This window comes from Sorex fumeus, unplaced genomic scaffold, assembly GCF_029834395.1.
Source record: "Sorex fumeus unplaced genomic scaffold, SorFum_2.1 ptg000037l, whole genome shotgun sequence".
Taxonomy (NCBI): Eukaryota; Metazoa; Chordata; class Mammalia; order Eulipotyphla; family Soricidae; genus Sorex; species Sorex fumeus.
Window position 1 is genome coordinate 74,299,552 of NW_026606094.1, and position 18,785 is coordinate 74,318,336.

At 45.4% G+C, this 18,785-nt stretch overlaps 1 protein-coding gene across 5 annotated transcripts in view; it reads right to left on the bottom strand.

Annotated features, from left to right (window-relative positions):
• Window positions 1-18,785, bottom strand: part of PDE1C (phosphodiesterase 1C) — a 661,768-nt gene that overhangs the window by 551,294 nt on the left and 91,689 nt on the right. For 3 of the 5 annotated variants that reach the window (XM_056117979.1, XM_056117974.1, XM_056117975.1), the window contains exon 2: window positions 17,919-18,002. In XM_056117979.1, coding sequence (XP_055973954.1) covers window positions 17,919-18,002 — 84 coding nt within the window. Of the gene's footprint in view, window positions 1-1,601; window positions 1,702-17,918; window positions 18,003-18,785 lie in introns of those variants that run through there. The other 2 variants (XM_056117980.1, XM_056117976.1) reach the window with 1 other exon arrangement.

Sequence of the window (18,785 nt, forward strand, 5' to 3'; positions counted from 1 at the left end):
TTTCCACTGAGCACATCTCTAGGCCTCCCAGTGGTCTTTTAGCCAAACACTTGACCTAGGCCACCTTTGGTTTATTTCAAGCCTCCTGAATGCCCACCAGCACCCTTTGAGGCTGAAGGAGAAAGCAGACAGTTCCACCCTTAGGAAATCTGTAATTCAAGCAGATGACAAAATAATTGGTCTGAGGCAGGTATGAGCTCCAACAGAATTACAGGAATGAGGAGAGCGCAAAGGAAGAAATTCTTTCCAATGGGGAAAGCAGGGGGCAACAGAGACAAGATTTCTCAGCGCGGGGTGGGGGTGGGGATGGCATCCATAGCAAAATGGAGTGAGTGGATGTGTTCGGGCAAGGGTGAACAAAGTGAAGAAGTGAGAAGAAAGAAGCAGGTTAGAAGTGATAGCTGGGGCAGGGAAGGTGAGCTCAAGCCAGTGGCCAGTGAGCGAGCGGTGGAAGGCAGAAGGAGCTGTTCAGACTCAATTCTGGAAGCATTTGGCAGAAGCACAAGTGGTATAGAGAGGATGTCCTCTCACGCAACCCTTCTCCTCCCAACATTTCCTGTCTACACCTCCAAGCAGGTGCACCTCACCAATCTGCACACTAGGCACAGGACTAGCATACCTCTCATCTCCCTTTCAAAGCCTCTGGGGTTCAGCTCATATTTCAAGTAGACCAGAGCTCACTCAGGAGAAAGACTGCAGCAGCTCCACACCTGGCTCTGCCCTGCTGTTCTCACAACTGAAATTTCGGAATGGAATCCTTCCAGCTGAAACTTCAGAACCAAAACCTTTGGGCACTGCCCAGCTCCCCGCGACAAGGCAGGACCGCTCTGGACCAGTATTTCACGCATAGTAGGGACCGGGAGAAAAAGGGCACAGAGACCCCCCTCTTCAGCTGGTCAGTCCTGCAGCCCTGTTCCCTCTGACAACTGTGAGAGTACCTCCAGTACCACAGGGCACCCCGGTGGGGAGGGGTTTGGAAGAGAAAAGCAAGAGCCACCATGGGCTGCGAGGGCAAGAAAGAGCTTGTTCTCAAATGTTTCTGGAACCGGCTACATCACTCCCCGCCTGCCTGATGATGCTCAGCCTGTCTCGGAGACTCCTGCGGGGCTATTTTTCCTGCACCATCTTCTCCCTCTCCCTCTCTTTGAGCTCCCCTCTCTGCCTGTCTTTCTTCCTCCGGGTGTCCTTTCCTCGAAGTTGAAACTTTTGTAGAAACTATCGCTAATTTCTTCTTCTCCTTCTCTCCTTGTCCATCCCCACGTCTACCTAGCGCGTCTCTCTCTCTCTTTCTCTCTCCCTCCCTCTCCCTCCCTCTCTCTCATTCCTTCCCCCCAGCCCCCTTATTCGTCCCCGCGTCTGCCCTGCAGCCTGTCCCTTTCCCTCTCCCCTCCTCTTCCTTCCTATTTCTAGCCCCTTCTCTGCAGCTCCCTGCCTGCCTCCATCCCGCCCAGCTCGCCTTCCTAAACTCTCCTCCAGCGCTCGCTCGCTCGGGCGAGGTGACGAGCCGCGGGTGGGCGCCCCGGGACAGCGCGAGCCCCGGGCGAGGACCCCGCCACCGCCGCCCAGGGCGGGCGCGGGAACCAGGTGCCGGCGGTGCTCACCGATGGTGAAGCTGTAGCCGTCGATGCTGAACGTGGCGCTCCGGCATTTCTTGAAGCCCTCCTTTCTGTTGTTGGCGTCCGTCATGGCTCAGCCGGAGGCGGGGGACCCCTGCGCCCCTCTGCGACCCCTGCGCGCTCTGGGATGCGCGACTGCTGCAGGCAGCGCCCGTCCGTCAGCAGCTGCACTAGGCGCGCGGCGCGGGGCGCGGGCGGCGCGGCGGGTCCATCGCCTGCCTGCCTGCTGCTCGATCTAGCTGCTGGGGGTCGCGGGGGGCGCCCCGGGGACGGCGGAGGGCTGGTGTCCCGCTTCTGGCCGCTGTTGTCTCCCGCAGACCCGAGCCCTCCCAAGGAGCACATCAACAGATGGAAAAGCAAACAGCGGAGCGGGTCACGTGCTCCCCAAGTTTACTCCAAACAAGGAAGTCGGGGAGCACCACGCCCACTTCCTCCCGGCCGCCGGCCCCTGCGGCTGGAGGGCCCCTGAACCTGCCCGCCCGGGGTTTTGGCCCGAGCTCACTGCCCGAGAGACCCGCATCGGTGGACCAGAGCGCAAACGGACGCTCGAAGATGAGCCCTTTCCAGCCAAGCTTTAGCTCCTTAGCATCCCGTGGAAATGGATGGTTTGCGTTATTCCCCATTGCCCCACACGTTAGACTGCTAGAATTTATGGGGATCTATTAATGAATCTGATCGCTCTTTCTAAAAAGACAGAGAAGTTGAAGCAGAGAGGGACTGGAATAAAGTCCTACCGCCGGAAAGTGGCAGGATTTGGACACGGGAGCTGCGCTCGATATCACCAAAGAGTCACTGGCGCTTGAGCAAGAGCAAGGAAGGCTTCTATGCAGTAAATCCCTTTACCATCCCGCAGGCTGCTCCAACTTTACACGCTACATTTTTATGGGATGAAAAGCTCTTGTGAAGAGCCGCAGATGAAACCCTGTCTAACAGTTTTAACAGTTTCACCCAGTCCGACTCACCCGGGTGAAAGGCAAGTGTTGTGTTCCAGTTCTTACTAGGACTGCAATCCATTTGACCTTAATTTTTGTGAAGGAATTTGATCCAATTAATAAGCACTTGCCAATAATTAGAGCCCATTAGGCATGTGCCTCATTGGGTCCAATTGAGTTTAGAGAGCAGTGATTCACCACCGTCCTCAGCATCTGATTACAAGTAGAAACCCCCCAAAAGGCATATATGCACACACCTGCAGTATTCTATATACAGTTTCGGCAGAGTTTCAAACCTATTGACACCCAGCGAAATGCATGTTCCTGGAGCTGAATCTTCTTCCACTCTCCAGATTATTTTTAGAAAAAAATTGTTTAATATATTAGGATGTCTTAGAAGTTTAGTTCTAAAATCTCTCAGGGAAAGACTGGAAGCACAGCCACATGCTTGGTGCTTAGGTCGAAAACAAGATTTCTTCATTGAAAAGGCAGGGTCTCAGGGTCACGCAGAATAGCATCTCAGCCTGGTAGTCAGGGAGGGTAGAGATTGTGCAAACAATGACAGCCTCCCTGTGGTGCACGGGAACTCTTGAAGCTTGAGAGCCTGGAGGACTCTAAAAACAAACGCACCTGGGTGTGAACTCTGCAAGTCGCTGCCTGCTATCCGATTGTACCCAGTGCTGCACTACCTGAGTTTTTCTTTCCTTCCCGTAGAATGAGCACTGAGTGGGAGGAAATAGGTGGGCTTTGGTTCTTGCAATCACCATTCTCATCACTCAAACCTCCTTCTGCAGACACTGCGCAAAATTCTTCTCCACAGCAATAACATATTTCGGTTACCACTATCACTGTTAGTTTTATAAGAGAACTGTCCAATGTAAAAGAAAAAAATCATATATGTGGTGCATATAGTATATGTAGCAACCACCAAGTGTTTCTTGCAGCTCCCATTTGCCTGTATATCTCCCCCTGTCCCAAAGTTTTAAGGAGTGTGTGCCTTCTTTTGTTTGTATCACCAAAGTCCTGGAATGAGGAACCTGAAATTCCTAAGTTATAGTCTACTGTAATAAATTATCAAAAAATGATATCCTCCTGTGATAGAAATTTTTCCTTGAGTGAACGAGATGAAAACTTGGTGTCTAATCATCCTCAGCAGAAAAGCTTCTTGAAATAAAATCTATAAAAATAATAACAACGTGATCACTTCTCTGTCCCCCCCAAAAGACTGGTAAAAATAACTTGCCTGAACAATTAGAACTGTTTTTAAACGACTTCTCCCCAGAATCATTATCTCTCTCCTTGGATTTAGAGATTGCACACCTACAGCACCACTAAATGCTTTGCTTCAAGTACAGTCTTAAAACAGCCTTCCCAGTATGGGGCTCTTACTGGAAACCAAGTGAAGATGAATGCTAACATTACATAAGCAATAAAAAAAAAGAGCTCAGTACTAACATCAAAGGAGACATTGGTGAGCTGGAGCCAAAGTCCAGCAGGTAAGGAGCTTGCCTTGCATAAGGCCCACATGGGTTTGATCCTCAGCACGCAATATGGTCTCCCGAGCCTGCCAATAGTGAGCTCTGAGCCCAGAGCCAGGAGTAAGTCCTGAACACTGCTGGGTGTGGCAAAAACAACAACAAAAGCATTTGGACATGGGAGCTGCCCTCGATGTCACCAAAGAATCACTGGCGCATGAGCACGGGCAAGGAAGGCTTCTATGCAGTAAATCCCTTTACCATCCTGCAGGCAGCTCCAGAAATGGAACTTTTGCTTTGCTTTGCTTCAGAAATGTCCCTTAAAATGCCTTTAAAATAGAAAGAACTGAAGCATGCTAATCAAATAGATACGTGGTCTTTCGCTCTTACTAAATATAGCAATCAGGAAACAAATACTTGCAAGCCCCTCACCTTGTATATATCTTCTAGCCATCTTGGGTTCAATCCTCAGCATCCCATATGGTCCCCTGAGCACCACCAAGAGTGACTCCGGAGCATAGAGCCAGGAGTAACCCTTGAGCATCACCAGGTCTGGCCCAAAAACCAAACAATAAGAAATAAACGAAAGAGAGAATAGCTGTGCCAAGATGTATGGTCTGTGAAGCTAAAAACAGTTACTATCTGACTATTTACAGAAGATATTTAGAGATGCTAGATTACAGTTCATCTTTTATACTTATCTAAACTTGGATCACTTCTGTTTTTATCATATTTTTAAATTTGAAGTTGGAGAAGATTTGATCTAACAAAACAGGCAGAGCAACAAATGTCTGAGGAAGAAAAAGGAGCACATATTAATAGTTTATTCCGATCATTAGGCAAGATTAATTATGTTCAGACTAATTTCTCCTAGAGAAACTAGTGCATGAAATGAATGCCCTTCATCCCAAATTCAAGTAGAAATTGAATCAGTTCATAGATCAAATAATGTCCTCCAAAATAGCACAATTACATGTGGAAATATTATCAATTAATATTTCATATTTTAATTACTATTAAAGGTTCTGATTCTGATGTTCTTACATCCTTTGACACTGGCAGGTATATTGGAAATAATTGCATCTATATAAGAGAAATAGTGCTAATAGTCAGGACTTGTTTTTCGTTGGTTTTCTAGGAAAATATGAGGCACCATATTTATTTTTTAAGAAGTTTTATTGGATCACCGTGAGGTAGTTACAAACTTGCATGATTATGTTTCAGTCAAACAATGCTTGAGCACCCATCCCTCCACCAGTGTACATTTTCCACCACCATTGATCCCAGTGTCCCACCAGCCACCCCCACCCCTCCACTCCCTGCTTCTGTGGCAGGTACAATGCTTCTTACTCTCTCTATCTCTAATTTTGGGCATTATGATTTGCAATACAGATACTAAGAGGCCATCGCATTTGGTCCTTGATCTACTTTCAGCATACATCTTCCATCCTGGGCAATCCCTCCAATCATCATTTACTTAGTGGTTCCGTCTCCATCCCAACGACGTGCCATATTTAGCATATATTATCAGAAGATTGACTTCTTAAAGTAAATAATTCTTGGGAGAAGAACCGAACAGACAGTTCCTCAAAGAAAATGTATAAAAGGTCAATTGTTATATGGGAGGGAGGGGGAAATGCTCTTCATTACTTATCAGGAAAAATGTAAATCAATCAAAAGTGAAATATCACCTCACACCAGAGGGATTAAAACACATGAAAAGTAGAAAAAACTAATAGTGCAAATGTGGGGGAAAAGAAATAAAAATGTCATACTCATTCACTGCAGTGGGAATGTCAATTGGTTCAATGTCTATGGAAAACAAGTATGAAAACTTCTCAAAAAAAAAAAAAGAATAGAGCTTCCATATTATCCAGCAATTCTACATCTTAGTATCTACCCCCAAGAACCCAAGCACACTTTTGAAAATGCAATTATGCTCTTATGTTCATTGTCACTCTATACACAATAGATAATATCTGGAAAAAACCCAAGTGTCCAAATTTTATATATATATATATATATATATATATATATGTGTGTGTGGGCTGGAGCAATAGCACAGCGTGTAGGGCATTTGCCTTGCAAGCGGCCAACATGGCTAACCCGAGTTCGATTCCTCTGCCCCTCTCAGAAAGCCCAGCAAGATACCGAGAGTATCTCGCCCGCATGGCAAAGCCTGGCAAGCTACCCGTGGCATATTTGATATGCCAAAAACACAGTAATAATTGTCACAATAGAGACGTTACTGGGCCTGCTCGAGCAAATCAATGAACAACGGGAGGACAGTGACAGTGATACATATAAATATATATATATACATATATGTATATATGTACAATGGAATACTCCTCAGCTATAAGGAAATATTGAACCATGCTATTTGCCCCATGGATGGAACCAGAGGGTATCGTGCTGAAGGAAGGCAGTCAGAAGGAAAGGCACAAATGCAGAATGATCTCTCTTACTGGGATATTTTAGGAAAGGGGATCAACAAATAGACAAAGGAAACAGAATGAGAGCTGGCCTCTTGAACCAACTTTACCAAAGAGGGGATGTGCGGAGGTTAGAACAGTGAGATTCTGAGGCAATATTGGAGGGATGCAGACACCATGGTGAAGGGTGTTATGTTGAAATGTTGTATGCATGAAACTCTATCATTAACTGTTGTAAATCATGTGCATCAATAAAAATTGTGGGCAACAAGAGTAGAGAAAGAGTAAGAAGAGAATTATCTGCCATAGATGCAAGGGAAGGGGTGACAAAGGTGGCAGAAAGGGTACTGCAGACATTGGTGGTGGAAAACGTACAATGGTGGAGTGATGGGTGTTCAATCATTGTATGACTGAAACTCAAACATGAAAGCATTGTAACTGTATCTTACGGTGATTCAATGAAAAAAATAATGGGCAAGAAATTTGGGGGTGAAGGAAGAAATATTACAGGGGTTAAAGCACTTGCCTTGCATTCAGTCATCCCCAGTCCAGTCCACAACACAATCAGGAATGATCCCTAAGTATTGCCAGGTGTGATCCCAAACACCATACACACACGCGTGCGCACACACACACATACACACAAAGGAAAGTAGTCATTTCCTTAATACTAAAGAGAAAACAGGAGCTTAGCATCTTCTTAACACATTTTAACCATTTTCTGTAGAAAGCCAACTACATTTGGGATTCTCCCAGCAGCTCATGGTTTAAGAACTCTAAGTGTAAATAGCTGCATTAAGAGCATTGTGCACATCCTGGTGGATGGCCACCGGCTGACAGCCATTCCAAATTCTAGGAAAAAGTCCCTCACTTTCACACAATCACAAGATTACTGAAGTTTCTTGGCTGAAAGTTTGCTCCTCAGCACTTCACACCTGTCCAGGGTTCTTGCTAAGCCTCTGACCCATCTTCTGGCCACTTCCTTTCTCACAGGGCAGACTCTGGTCCCTAAGAGCAGAACTGTCAAGATCACTTCATAAGTGTAAAGGTGGAATCAGAGTTTGAACTCAAGGCCTTTCACTTACTGAGAAAGTGCTTGAAACCACTCTACCTTCTCTGGGCCTCTGAAGACCCTCTTTGTGAGTGGACCAGCATCAGGAGTTTCTGCTGCTAGTAAAATCCATGGTCCCTACTAACCCATCAAACCATCTCCCTTCAACAAGAGGAGGAGATAAGGGAGGAATAAACTGAGCAAACGAGGAATTAAACTAACACTACTAAGTGCCAACACTACATTAGACACTATAATAACCAAGAAACAGAGGACGTTGCAAGAAAGAGGGTAGCCCAGGAGAATCTCTGAAGCCAAGGTCTGAGTGAGTGAGCAGTCTCAGAAAGTCTGGAAGCAATTTCTCTTCAGGTGCCACTTCTATCCCCTCTTCGTCTCATTTCTTTTCTACCTTATTGCTTCCCTAGAGCCCATTCTTTGTTTCTCAAAATAATTAGGCCCAGGAATGGCAGAGATGATCTAAATAAACAGTGCAACCAAGAAAGCAGAGAGCCAGAACACTTGAGGCCCTGCGGAAAGTGTCAGAGAATTGCCGTGAACACGCTGAGGGGGAGGGCAGGATTCTGTTCGCACCATGAAAGCATTTTTCTTTGGGCTTGGAATGACTTCCTCGATGTTCTCCAACTTTTTTTCTATTTATATATTATAGTGCACCTGTGAAAGTGATGGTTTTTTTGTTTTTTGTGTCAAATTTTTCTTTAGTGGCTCAAAAAAATATTATTGCCTAAGGGACCCTCAGACTAATGATTACCCCTAAAACATTAGGTAGCAAAGGAGAGCCAATTAAATTTCCTTTTTGGAGACTAAGAATTTGGCAAGAGATTTTCACAAGAGACACTGTGGGTGGGCTAAGGACTCCAAAATGACTGCCTTGTATTTCTTTTCATAATCCTGAGTAACAAGGTTCGACCTTCCTCCTTTCAGCCCCGCTGGTAGCCCAGGTACTCCCTCCACAGTTATCCCAGGTCCCAAGAGAGCACTTCCTGCCAGGCCCTCCTCGAGGGAGGGGTCCCTCCATCTAAAATCTCCCCCTAGGACTCTCCTCAGCATCTACCCCCTGGAGCTACAGGCTGTGTCCACACTGTTTATTTGCTCTCTGGCCTTTGTGATATGGCAGCTGGTCACAGGGATGGGTCTCCCTCCTCGACCCAGCACAATGACTAGCCACACTGGCCTTCACTAAAATGGCTGGTGAATTAAAGAGCAAATGAAAACAACACAGCATGGTCAGGCACTGGGGGCTTGGGTGGGGCCATCGTTGCTCACTGTACCTTCAGTCTTCCTCTGTGTTAAGCTTTGGTGCCAGCTTCAAACATAGCTTCATCATAAATCAGCTAGGAACAATTTATTTTGAACTTTTTTAGTCCCTACTTGCCAGTTGCATGACCTTGGGCAAGTTCAGTCTCTCTGAGGCTCTGGTTTTTTCCTTCTGTAAAATGGAAATACCATATCTACCTGAGAGAGGATACATGGGCCATGGTTCGGTCATCGACATTAAAGACTTACCCTGAATGTGATTCACAGTAAACTTCCAATAATGTCAACAACACGAGGACACAAGGCCTCTTTTGTGCTCTTATCCAGGGTGTGAGGTAATCCACACTCAGAGGTCAAAGAACCCCTAACCCCTGGCCAGTGCTGTAGAAATGGCCGAGTCCATCACATATCTGTTCTATAAACACTGTCTCTGTGTCCAGAGAGCTGGTGCCCAGAGTGTGGACAGGGCCTGGCTCAGAAACACCTCAGAAAACACTTACTCCCCAGCCACCAGCCTGCATGCCCCTCTCCATCACATAGCCACGCAGCCCACGGCCCTCATTTTCTAGGCCTCTCAGCAGCATTGGTTGTGGTCAGTGAGCTTGGATGCTTCTCTGCCCCAGATGTCCAGGGACCCATTAGTTCCTGGCCTTCCTTTGGGCTTTCCAGCCAGTTCCTTCATCATAGGGGTTAACAAGGAACCTCTTAGCTCCACACTCCATTTCCTCACCCCTTGCTTCCTCTTCACTGGAGGCAATTCTGTTAATGACACTCCAGGAGCTATTTTCAGCCCAGATCACTTTCAAAAGCCACAGGGTGGCTTCTGTTTCCTCAGAAGATCTCTGAGAGGCACCTTCACATCCAGTCATTCAAACACGAACCCTCGTCTTCCACTTCCCCTGGCGTGCAGGGGGAGGACTTGTGTGTCACCCTCCTCCCTAAGGCAGGCCCCCACCTTGACCAGCATTTTTCCACATGCTCCACAGAAGAAACATTCCGTCTCTGACTTGGCGTTCCAAGCATGCTCTGGGCCAAGCTCTCTAGGTCAAGGCTCTCTCCTTGTCACAGCCCACTACCCCTCTGTGAGGATTCCAAAAGAGCCCCCTTCTCCAGGGGAAAGCATCAGGTACTCAGAGTTTGATGAATGGAGTATGTGCTGAGTGTTGCTTTGGCCCTACCCCTTAGCCCAGGCACTTGGGGATTCCCTGTCTTATATATCCAGAGTATCATTAAAGGCCCACTCTTAAGCTCCAATAGTTCCAGTGCTAAAAGTTGTGTTTCAACCTCTCTACCATCGCTGTAGACCCCCTGAATCACTCCTATACCTCTGTCTCATCTGAACAGCTGGGATTGTGGCAGAAGTACTAAGTGTCTGGTGTCTGTCTATACCTCTTCATACCCCCCTTCCTGGTAGGTAGTCTGGGAGTTTCTCCTCTTTCTCTCTCTCCTCTCTCTCTCACCCTCTGTCTCTCTCTCCCTCTCTCCGTCTCTCCCTCTGTCTCTATCTCCCTCTCTCTCTACCTCTCCTCTCTCCTCTCTCTCTCTTCTCTTTCTCTTCTCTCTCTCCCCTCTCTCTCCTCTCTCTCTCTAGTCTGCTGACTCCCAGTCTACTTGTATTCTTATTCAAACCACTGTCTATCCAGCAGCCCAAGTGATCACTATAAATAAAAATGTTGGGGCCAGAGAGATAGCACAGTTGATAGGGCACTTGCCTTACACATGGCTGAACCCACCTTGATCTCCAGCACCACATATGGTCCCTCAGCAAAGAGTGTATTCCTGAGCACAATGCCAAAAGCAAAATTTGAGCACTGCCAGATGTGGTCCCAAAAACATACTCTTTTCCCCTGCCCCCTGCCAAAAAAAAAAGCAGTCATATTCTTTCTCTACTGAAATCCTAATCATTCTAGTAAAGCTCCACAATGAAAGTTTTAAACTAAAATAACCAAATTAACTCTTAAATGCACATTAAAACTCACATATATATGAGTTATATACGTATAAGAACATATATACAGATACATAAATATATATATATGTTGGCTTTTTGGGTCACACCCAGTGGTGCTCTGAGGTTCCCACAGTGCTATCACTCCAGACTCAAATCTCTTAATAATATAAAAATTGATAAGACTCCAGAATCTTGGAGACTGGAAGGAGTTTGGAGACTGGAAGGAGTCCCGGGAGCAGAGGTAACACTCAACGAGGTCTATTTGAGTTTAAGTATGAGGGCCCTTGGTTTTTATGGTAGGAAGGTTGGGCTTTTCCTTTGGAGAGTGGAAACATGACCTACTTTTAAGTAGAAGATGCGAATTAGCAGAAAAGGAGTAGGGAGGTAACACCAAAAAGAGAAATCAGTGGTAAAGGCAAACTCTGCACTGTGGACACCAGGGGCTCATGCCATAGTTATCAACCTAAGGAAGAATCTTGGGAATCCCTGTAATCATTGTTTAAAGATTGCCAGGAGAGAAGCCAGAGAGATAGTACAGGGGCAAGGCACTTTTCTTGCATGCAACCAACTGGGGTTTGATCCCTGACATCCTATATGGTCCCCTGAGCCTTGCCAGGAGTGATTTCCTGAGTGCAGAGCCAGGAGTAACCCCTGAGCACTGCCTTGTGTAGCAAAAAAATAATAATAATATATTTCAGGGGCCAAGAGAAACACAGGAGTTAAGGAGACAGCGCACACAGTAGAGTTTAACATGCACAACCTGCACATGCACAATCTCGAGAACCTCCAGATCCAGTCTTTGGGGCCCTCCAAACAATACTGAGCACTGGTACCATTAGGCCTGCATCCCAGAACAAAGCATCACTAGAACTTGATTCAGTAGCACCATTGACTGGGACTCCTTTTAAAAAGAAAATTGGGGAGGAAAAGGAAAGGAAATTCCCAGAAGACAATAATTCCTGGCATTTCTGATATTGCAAAGATTTTGTCTGGGAACCAGATCTTCAAAGCTCTAAGAAATGTTGATGCAGTCTTTGGAAGTGTGAGAACACAGCTCAGGACCTCGACACACTCTAGCCATTCTAGCCATCACAAGGAAAGTGTGAAGCCAAGGACCATTCCAGAAAGGCAAAATGAGTTTGAGAAGAGCCCGACACACTGAATGTGACAAAAATCTCTCTTGGCCCCTGAAGTCATTTCTCTCCATCCGTCTGACTGTACTTCCTATGACACAGGTACACTCTACCTCCTCTCTCCATCTCTGCCTCCCTGCTCCCTTACAGTAAGGAGATCTCCGAATCAAAGACACAGGCATGGACTCTGATTATTTCATCATTTGGATAGTCTTGGATATATGTACATGTCTCTATGTCAGAACACTTCTCCCTGGAAGGGAACTTCCCCCTTGGTTACCACCTCTCGCCCCTCCAGCTTTCCACAAGCATCAGCTCTTCTCCCTGGGAAGACCACTGAGGAAAGTCTGCGAATGCTGAGTCTGAAGTTCTGTGTGACTATACAGGTGCTGTCAGATGTAATCCAAGTCTTACTTTCTTCTGAGAAATGAAAGAAAATTTAGCTCCTTTTTATGTGCTAGAAATGCACATATTGCAAGTAAGAATTCCTTCAAAAAGGTCTTTGAAGCCGGGGACCATGTCTTATTCACACGTTCAGCAGTCTGGTAAGCCAATCCATTAGAAGCCATTGAATAAGTAAATCCCATTAGAAGCTGCTGAATTGCTGTGCAGTAGCGAGTGGTCCTCCAACAGCACAAATGCTTCTCTGAAAAGAAAGGTCTAATCAAGAGCAAGTGGTTTCACTGCTTTCAGCACAGGCTGCCACCTTCCTCTTTATACTAATTCATGTGGCAATTTTAATAAGGTAACTTAAGTTTGAACAGGTTTTCTGAGATCACGGGACCTACTTAAGCTCAGAAAATCCAATTTTATGATGCCATTCTTTACTATAGGGCTTGAAAGAAGATCCCAGAGTCTGGCAAGTGGTGGCCCCACCCCACTTAAGCTCAGATTTGATCTTCCACTCAAATTCACTGGCCCTGAAGGACATAATATTTCCCAGAAATTACTATTATTGGCCTCATTATATACAATGGCCCCTAACTCCCTGATGTTTCAAGTCTCCACAAAACCAGCCTCTTACATGTGAAGTCCATGATTCCCCAGAGGATATGAACATGGCTATGACAAGTAGGGACTTTCAACTCCAGAACCTTAAAATTCACCCCTAACCAGAGCAAAGAAGACTGCTCAGAGATACAGTGAAAATTCTGTGAGCTGATCATCCATCTCTCCATAGAAGAAGTCACTCATATCTTGAGAAAAGTATATTTACCATACATAATTCTTTCCTGTACAGTCATCTGTGACACTAATTTAGTGTATACTATAGATTACTTTGGGGTAAGCCAAAGACATTTCACACTAGTACTCCTTACTCAGTAATGTAAGTCACAGATACTATAATGTTGAGGATCTCAGCTCCAAAAGCATACTGAAATCACCCTGGAGCCAATAAATTACAAATTAAGATCTGCCCCCATGTGAGATGTAACCTTTCAATCTTCATCAAAGGTTCCCTCAATAAAAGTATCTAGGACTGTTACCACTATTATATAAATCAAGCTTTGCCTCGGAAAGAAGATCCCTTTCAATATGGTCTACTATTATCACTTACACAAAGTTTAAGGGTATAAATAATTTTGATAGTGTGCCATAACTCTGCTTTTCGAAAGCATGCCAAAAATATCACTCATTGAGGATTGAAAATTGCATCATCTCATACAATAATGATTTTCTCTTCTTTCTGTGACTAGAACACACGAAGATAGAAATACAAACATCAATATATGAAGAGGCAATATGAACTTGAAAATCCTTTGAATGATTTTTGGCACCAATAAAGTTTGCTACATCAAAAATGCCTGATGAGGAGGGGTTTAAAATAAGTAAAATGCATCCAAGGTTACAACTTGCCCAGCGATAAGTCCTGGGTGAATAGCCCATTATAGTAGAGAGAGCATACACCTGCACTTGGACTTGGGGAAAGGAGCATGATTTCTCCCGGGGCCTGCCCAGTGCAGGGCCACCACTTACCAGACTCTGGGATCTTCTATCAAGCCCTCTGGTAAAGAATGGCATCATGAAATTGGATTTTCTGACTATACTTCCAAAACCCCTGAGACAGTAGCTCTTCTCTGTGGCAACCTTGGCAAGAGAACTATTAAGAGCACCAGGGATGTTAGGATAAAAGAGAGCAAATAGGCCATACGGAAAGGGATTTCTGACACAGAACCAACTTTTAGCTGAAGTGACTTCTAAATCTCTCCCATCAATTGTTTATGGCTGCTTAACTCACCAACAACTTTTTTCCAGCTTAAAATGATTCACTTCAAACATAGTAAACATGTTCCTTGTCACTAGCAAACAGGTACCCACACAGATATGCATGCGCGCCCACACGCACACACACACACACATACACACACACACACACTTCACATTTTCTATGCTAGTACTTTGAAGAAAATGTGTTAAAGAACAATACAATTAATGAAATTAAAAAATCAATTATATTGAAGACAGAAAAAGCAAACTACAGGTAGAATGCAATATATTTACAATTATGTGAAATTTACACTGGAATAACAGGTGAGAAATAGTAAAATCATTAGATTGCAGTGCTATGATCACTGATAACATGGTTTCCCAGCTCTAGCAAATTCAGATTTCCCATAGTTTTTATGGACATGGAGAGATTGGCTAAACACCCATGGACCCTCACTCAGAAACACTGATGTAGTCCAGTTTCTTTTTTTAAGTGTATCTTTTAAATGCTCTACTATACCCATAACTCAGATGAAAAAGAAACACATTTTTAAAGTAGGTTGTCAGTACAGACATAGGCACAAAGTCCTTCACGCCCTACCAAGGTCACGAGTTGCCCCCCATGTGCGGCTTTCCGGCACAGCCATAACACCAGACACACAAAAACCAATCTCATAATTATCTGGCTCTTTGCAGAAATCTAAAATCGTGGCCACGTGACATTATATGATTCTCATAACAAGCTATAGAAAACAAAATATTTCACAATGCCTTTTCAGCAATTCTGATTGTTTAGGGGGAAATTCTAAACAATAATGGTGCATCTTTTGTCAATTTGCTTGAGCGGGCCCAGTAATGTCTCCATTGGAGATTTTGTTGTTACTGTGTTTGGCATATCGAATACATCACGGATGGCTTGCCAGGCTCTGCCGTGTGGGCGAGATACACTTGGTAGCTTGCCAGGCTCTCCGAGAGGGGCGGAGGAATCGAACTCGGGTCGGCCATGTTGGCTGCGTGCAAGGCAAACGCCCTACGGCTGTGCTATCACTCTAGCCCAATGTAGAGAAGAATTAAGTAGAAATCATCTGCCTCATAGGCATTTGGAGGGGTGGGAGGGGGGTATACTGGGGTTCTTGGTGGTGAAGAATGAGTACTGGTGAAGGGAAAGTTGTTTGATCATTGTATGACCAAGACTTAAACCTGAAAGCTTAGTAACTTTTCCCACAGTGATTCAATAAATACATATAAAAGAAAAAAAAATGAAAAAAAATTAAGGTGGAGTTCATGCCCAATTCAATTGGCTAATCAATGGCTGAATAAATAGTAGTACTCCTACAAAAAAAAAAAAGAACATATGAGCAGCTCTCAGGAGAAATATGAAAATTAGTAAGACTGCTTCCAATGAATATGCGCTGACCATCTTCATAGCTCAGTACACTGACTCAGATGAATTCCTTGATTCCAGTGAATTTCTTAATTAGGGCTGGAGTGATAGCACAGCGGTAGGGCGCTTGCCTTGCACGCATCCAACATGGCCGACTTGAGTTCGATTCCTCCACCCATCTCGGAGAGCCCGACAAGCTACCAAGAGCATCTCGCCCACACGGCAGAGCCTGGCAAGCTACCCGTGACATACTCGATATGCCAAACACAGTAACAAGTCGATATGCCAAACACAATAACAAGTCACATGATGGAGACGTTACTGGGCCCGCTTGAGCAAATCGATGAACAACGGGAGGACCATGACAGTTCTTAATTAGGTATCTCCATTATCTCAAAACTCTCAATGCCTCATTTCAGAAAACATTTTGTTCTTTTCCATCCAGACCAGGATCTAATTTTAAAAAATTATTGCTACCCCATTCCCGGCAATGTGACACCTGATATCCCTGTGCTTTATGAAACATTAGGCATTTTCCCCATACAAGGCAAGTTGATGCCAAATTTTTGAAATAGCTCATCGGCTTGTGTGATTGAAATTTTAAATTGTGTTCGTGAGTGATAAAAACCTTCATGAGTGGGAAATCAGAGTCTCTACCCTGACAAGATGACTTGAAATCTCAGAATCACAAGCAAATTTTTCCAGATGTTGATTACGCTGCTGCCCCAAAAACTCAGCAGAGAATCAGACAGTCTGCATTATCATGATAAAAGAAAGCAGTTATAGTTGGCAGCAGGTGGGTGTATGCATGACTTAATGCTGAGATGCTTTTGTCAGGTATTTAAGTTTCCAAAAGGCTTTTTTTTTTCATTGTGATAAATTCTTGCTTGCACATTCGGCAACTGAATCTTTTAACAAAAATGTCTCTCAACCCAACAAAAAGCCTGTGTGAGGCAGAGACTGTTTGGTTTCCTCTTTTCATATGTTCTGCCTCTTAGTTTCCTTAAACTTCCCTCTGGTTTTGAAGATTTCCTCCAAACTACCCTACAGCATCACTGACACCAGCCTACACGCAGCACATGGTTAGAATATTAGCTGCAAAAGGTTAGCAACTAGGGCAAGTCCCGGTGAAGTTGGTGGAGCCGCATAGGTGGCTTATGTGAAGTGGGGAGGAGAGACATGGTCACTTTCTCCCAATCTTGTCACTCAGGGGATCTAGCACTGTGATGAGTCCCTCATGGCACAGACCTCAAGTTCTGCCAGTCCCACTAGGTGGCCGTCAAGCCACACCTGACGTCCACTTGGTCTTCTCAGCACAGGAGTTAATCCCCACCACCTGATCTCTCAGGGAACCTCAGACCCTCCCTCAGGCTGGAGTGAGGAATTGCTCTTCACAGGAAAGGAGAGTTAATTCCAGGCCTTACCCAGGCCTTACAGGAGGAGACAAGTGGTGAAGAAAAAATAGATTTTATTTGGAGGCTTTTAGGAAGGAAAAGAAGGGAGAGAAAGCATGTGTGTGTGTGTGTGTGTGTGTGTGTGTGTGTGTGTGTGAGAGAGAGAGAGAGAGAGAAACACATTCAAGAGAGCAAGTGGAGATAGTGGAGATACTCCAAAGACAGAGAGAGTCCCAGTACACATCTCAACAGGGGAGATACCCTTTTGTCACTCCAAAAGGGCATAATCAAAAAGTGACAGACTTGGTTGTTTGGGGGTTGTCCGGGTTTTGTGATTGGCCTCCTTTTTGTCCTATCTTTATTTATGTTACTGCAGCAACATTACAATGAACTACCTGCACAGGCTCCACAGTCCACCCTCCAGGCCTATCCTGCATTTATCAAGCCTTCTTGCTAGTCTAAAACCTGGTTTCTTAGTTTCCGCAGTGCTAATCCCAGCAGTTTACATGGCTATCGTGAGGACTGAGTGGCCTAAGACAGAAGTAGTCATCATAGCCGCTGCCAGGATTTCCATTGTTGGGTCTGGGGCCTTACATGCTTCACTGCACATTTGCACAATGTCTCATTTGAAACAGTAACCTATGGAGGGAGGGCAGTCACAAGGAAAGGACAAGGGCACAGGGGGCAATAAGCTCCCCTAAAAACTAGTTCCTGTGGTTCTGACTAACCATGTTTGTCCCATGCTTCCCAGTGCTTGATGAAGTCACTCAAAATCCCTGTCCACTTCGTAGAAAGATCCTGTGAAAGCCCAACTGGCTCAAGTGCTCCTTTCCCAGAACCAAGTGGAGAAACGGCACGAGGAGAAGGTGTATTCAACAGACCCATGCAAGCCCCTGCATCTTGGGTTAACTTGTGACTATTCAGACTATAAGCCAAATGTCCCTCTGAAAATGTCTATACTCCAAAGAGTCTCACAGGATCCAACCTCCCCATAGGACACAGAGCACAGGGGGGACAGCCTGGGGAAGATTTCGCAGAGATCAGCGTCACACAGTGGGGCTTACCTTGCTCTTTTCCATCCTGGGCTTTCTGCACCGTGTCCCCAGGGCTGTCCCATTCAGCGGCCGCTATCCTCCGGGTTCTCATCTCTATTAGCAAAGAGAAGAAGCAGAGCCTGTCAGAAACTGTGAGGGCTGATAGAGGAGTAAGTTCCTCTGATTCCTTCAACTGGAGCTTTGGCTGCGCTCCATGCCTCGCTCTGCTTGCTGTCTCCTGTCGTCCCCTGCTCCTTAAATGGTGGTGTCCTCCGCGTGGCCCCAGGTCCCTCTGCACTGCTAGGGATGGCCCCTACTTGAAAAGTTGGTGTTCCAAAGAACGCTGTTACAGTCCTTTACTCTCCAGATGGAGGCATCTGTCACTCAGGGGGCTGCTGCTGCTTCTCTCCTGCCGGCCCAGGAGGGGACCAGCTCTCCGGGTGCTGAGCCAGGCAGGCATCATGGAAAAAGAGAGCAACTGAGAGGAGCTCCCTCCAGCGCCCTAAATGGCCCCAGCTAACATATATGTCTGCACTCTGAGGACACTAAAAGTGAGAACTAGGCCGACTCTGCAGTACATGCCATTTACCACAACTCTGAGTATTCATAACTCCTGATTTTCCTAGTGCAAAAATACACAGTGGTTCAATAATACGCCTGAGATCACAGAGCTCTGAAGTGGCAGAATCATGATTTGTGCACATGTCTTCAGTAAGTCCAGTTCACTTTCTTCCTCCCACCAGTGACCCCCTCTGGGAAGGTAACCTGAAAACGCGTTATTGTATAGTGAAAAATACACCTACAGAAATTTTTCTTAAGATGGTGGAATTACACCGATGAAGAGAACTGAGAGTATTTTCCTTCCATTTTATGCTTCCTGAACCTGAAGAAATCAAT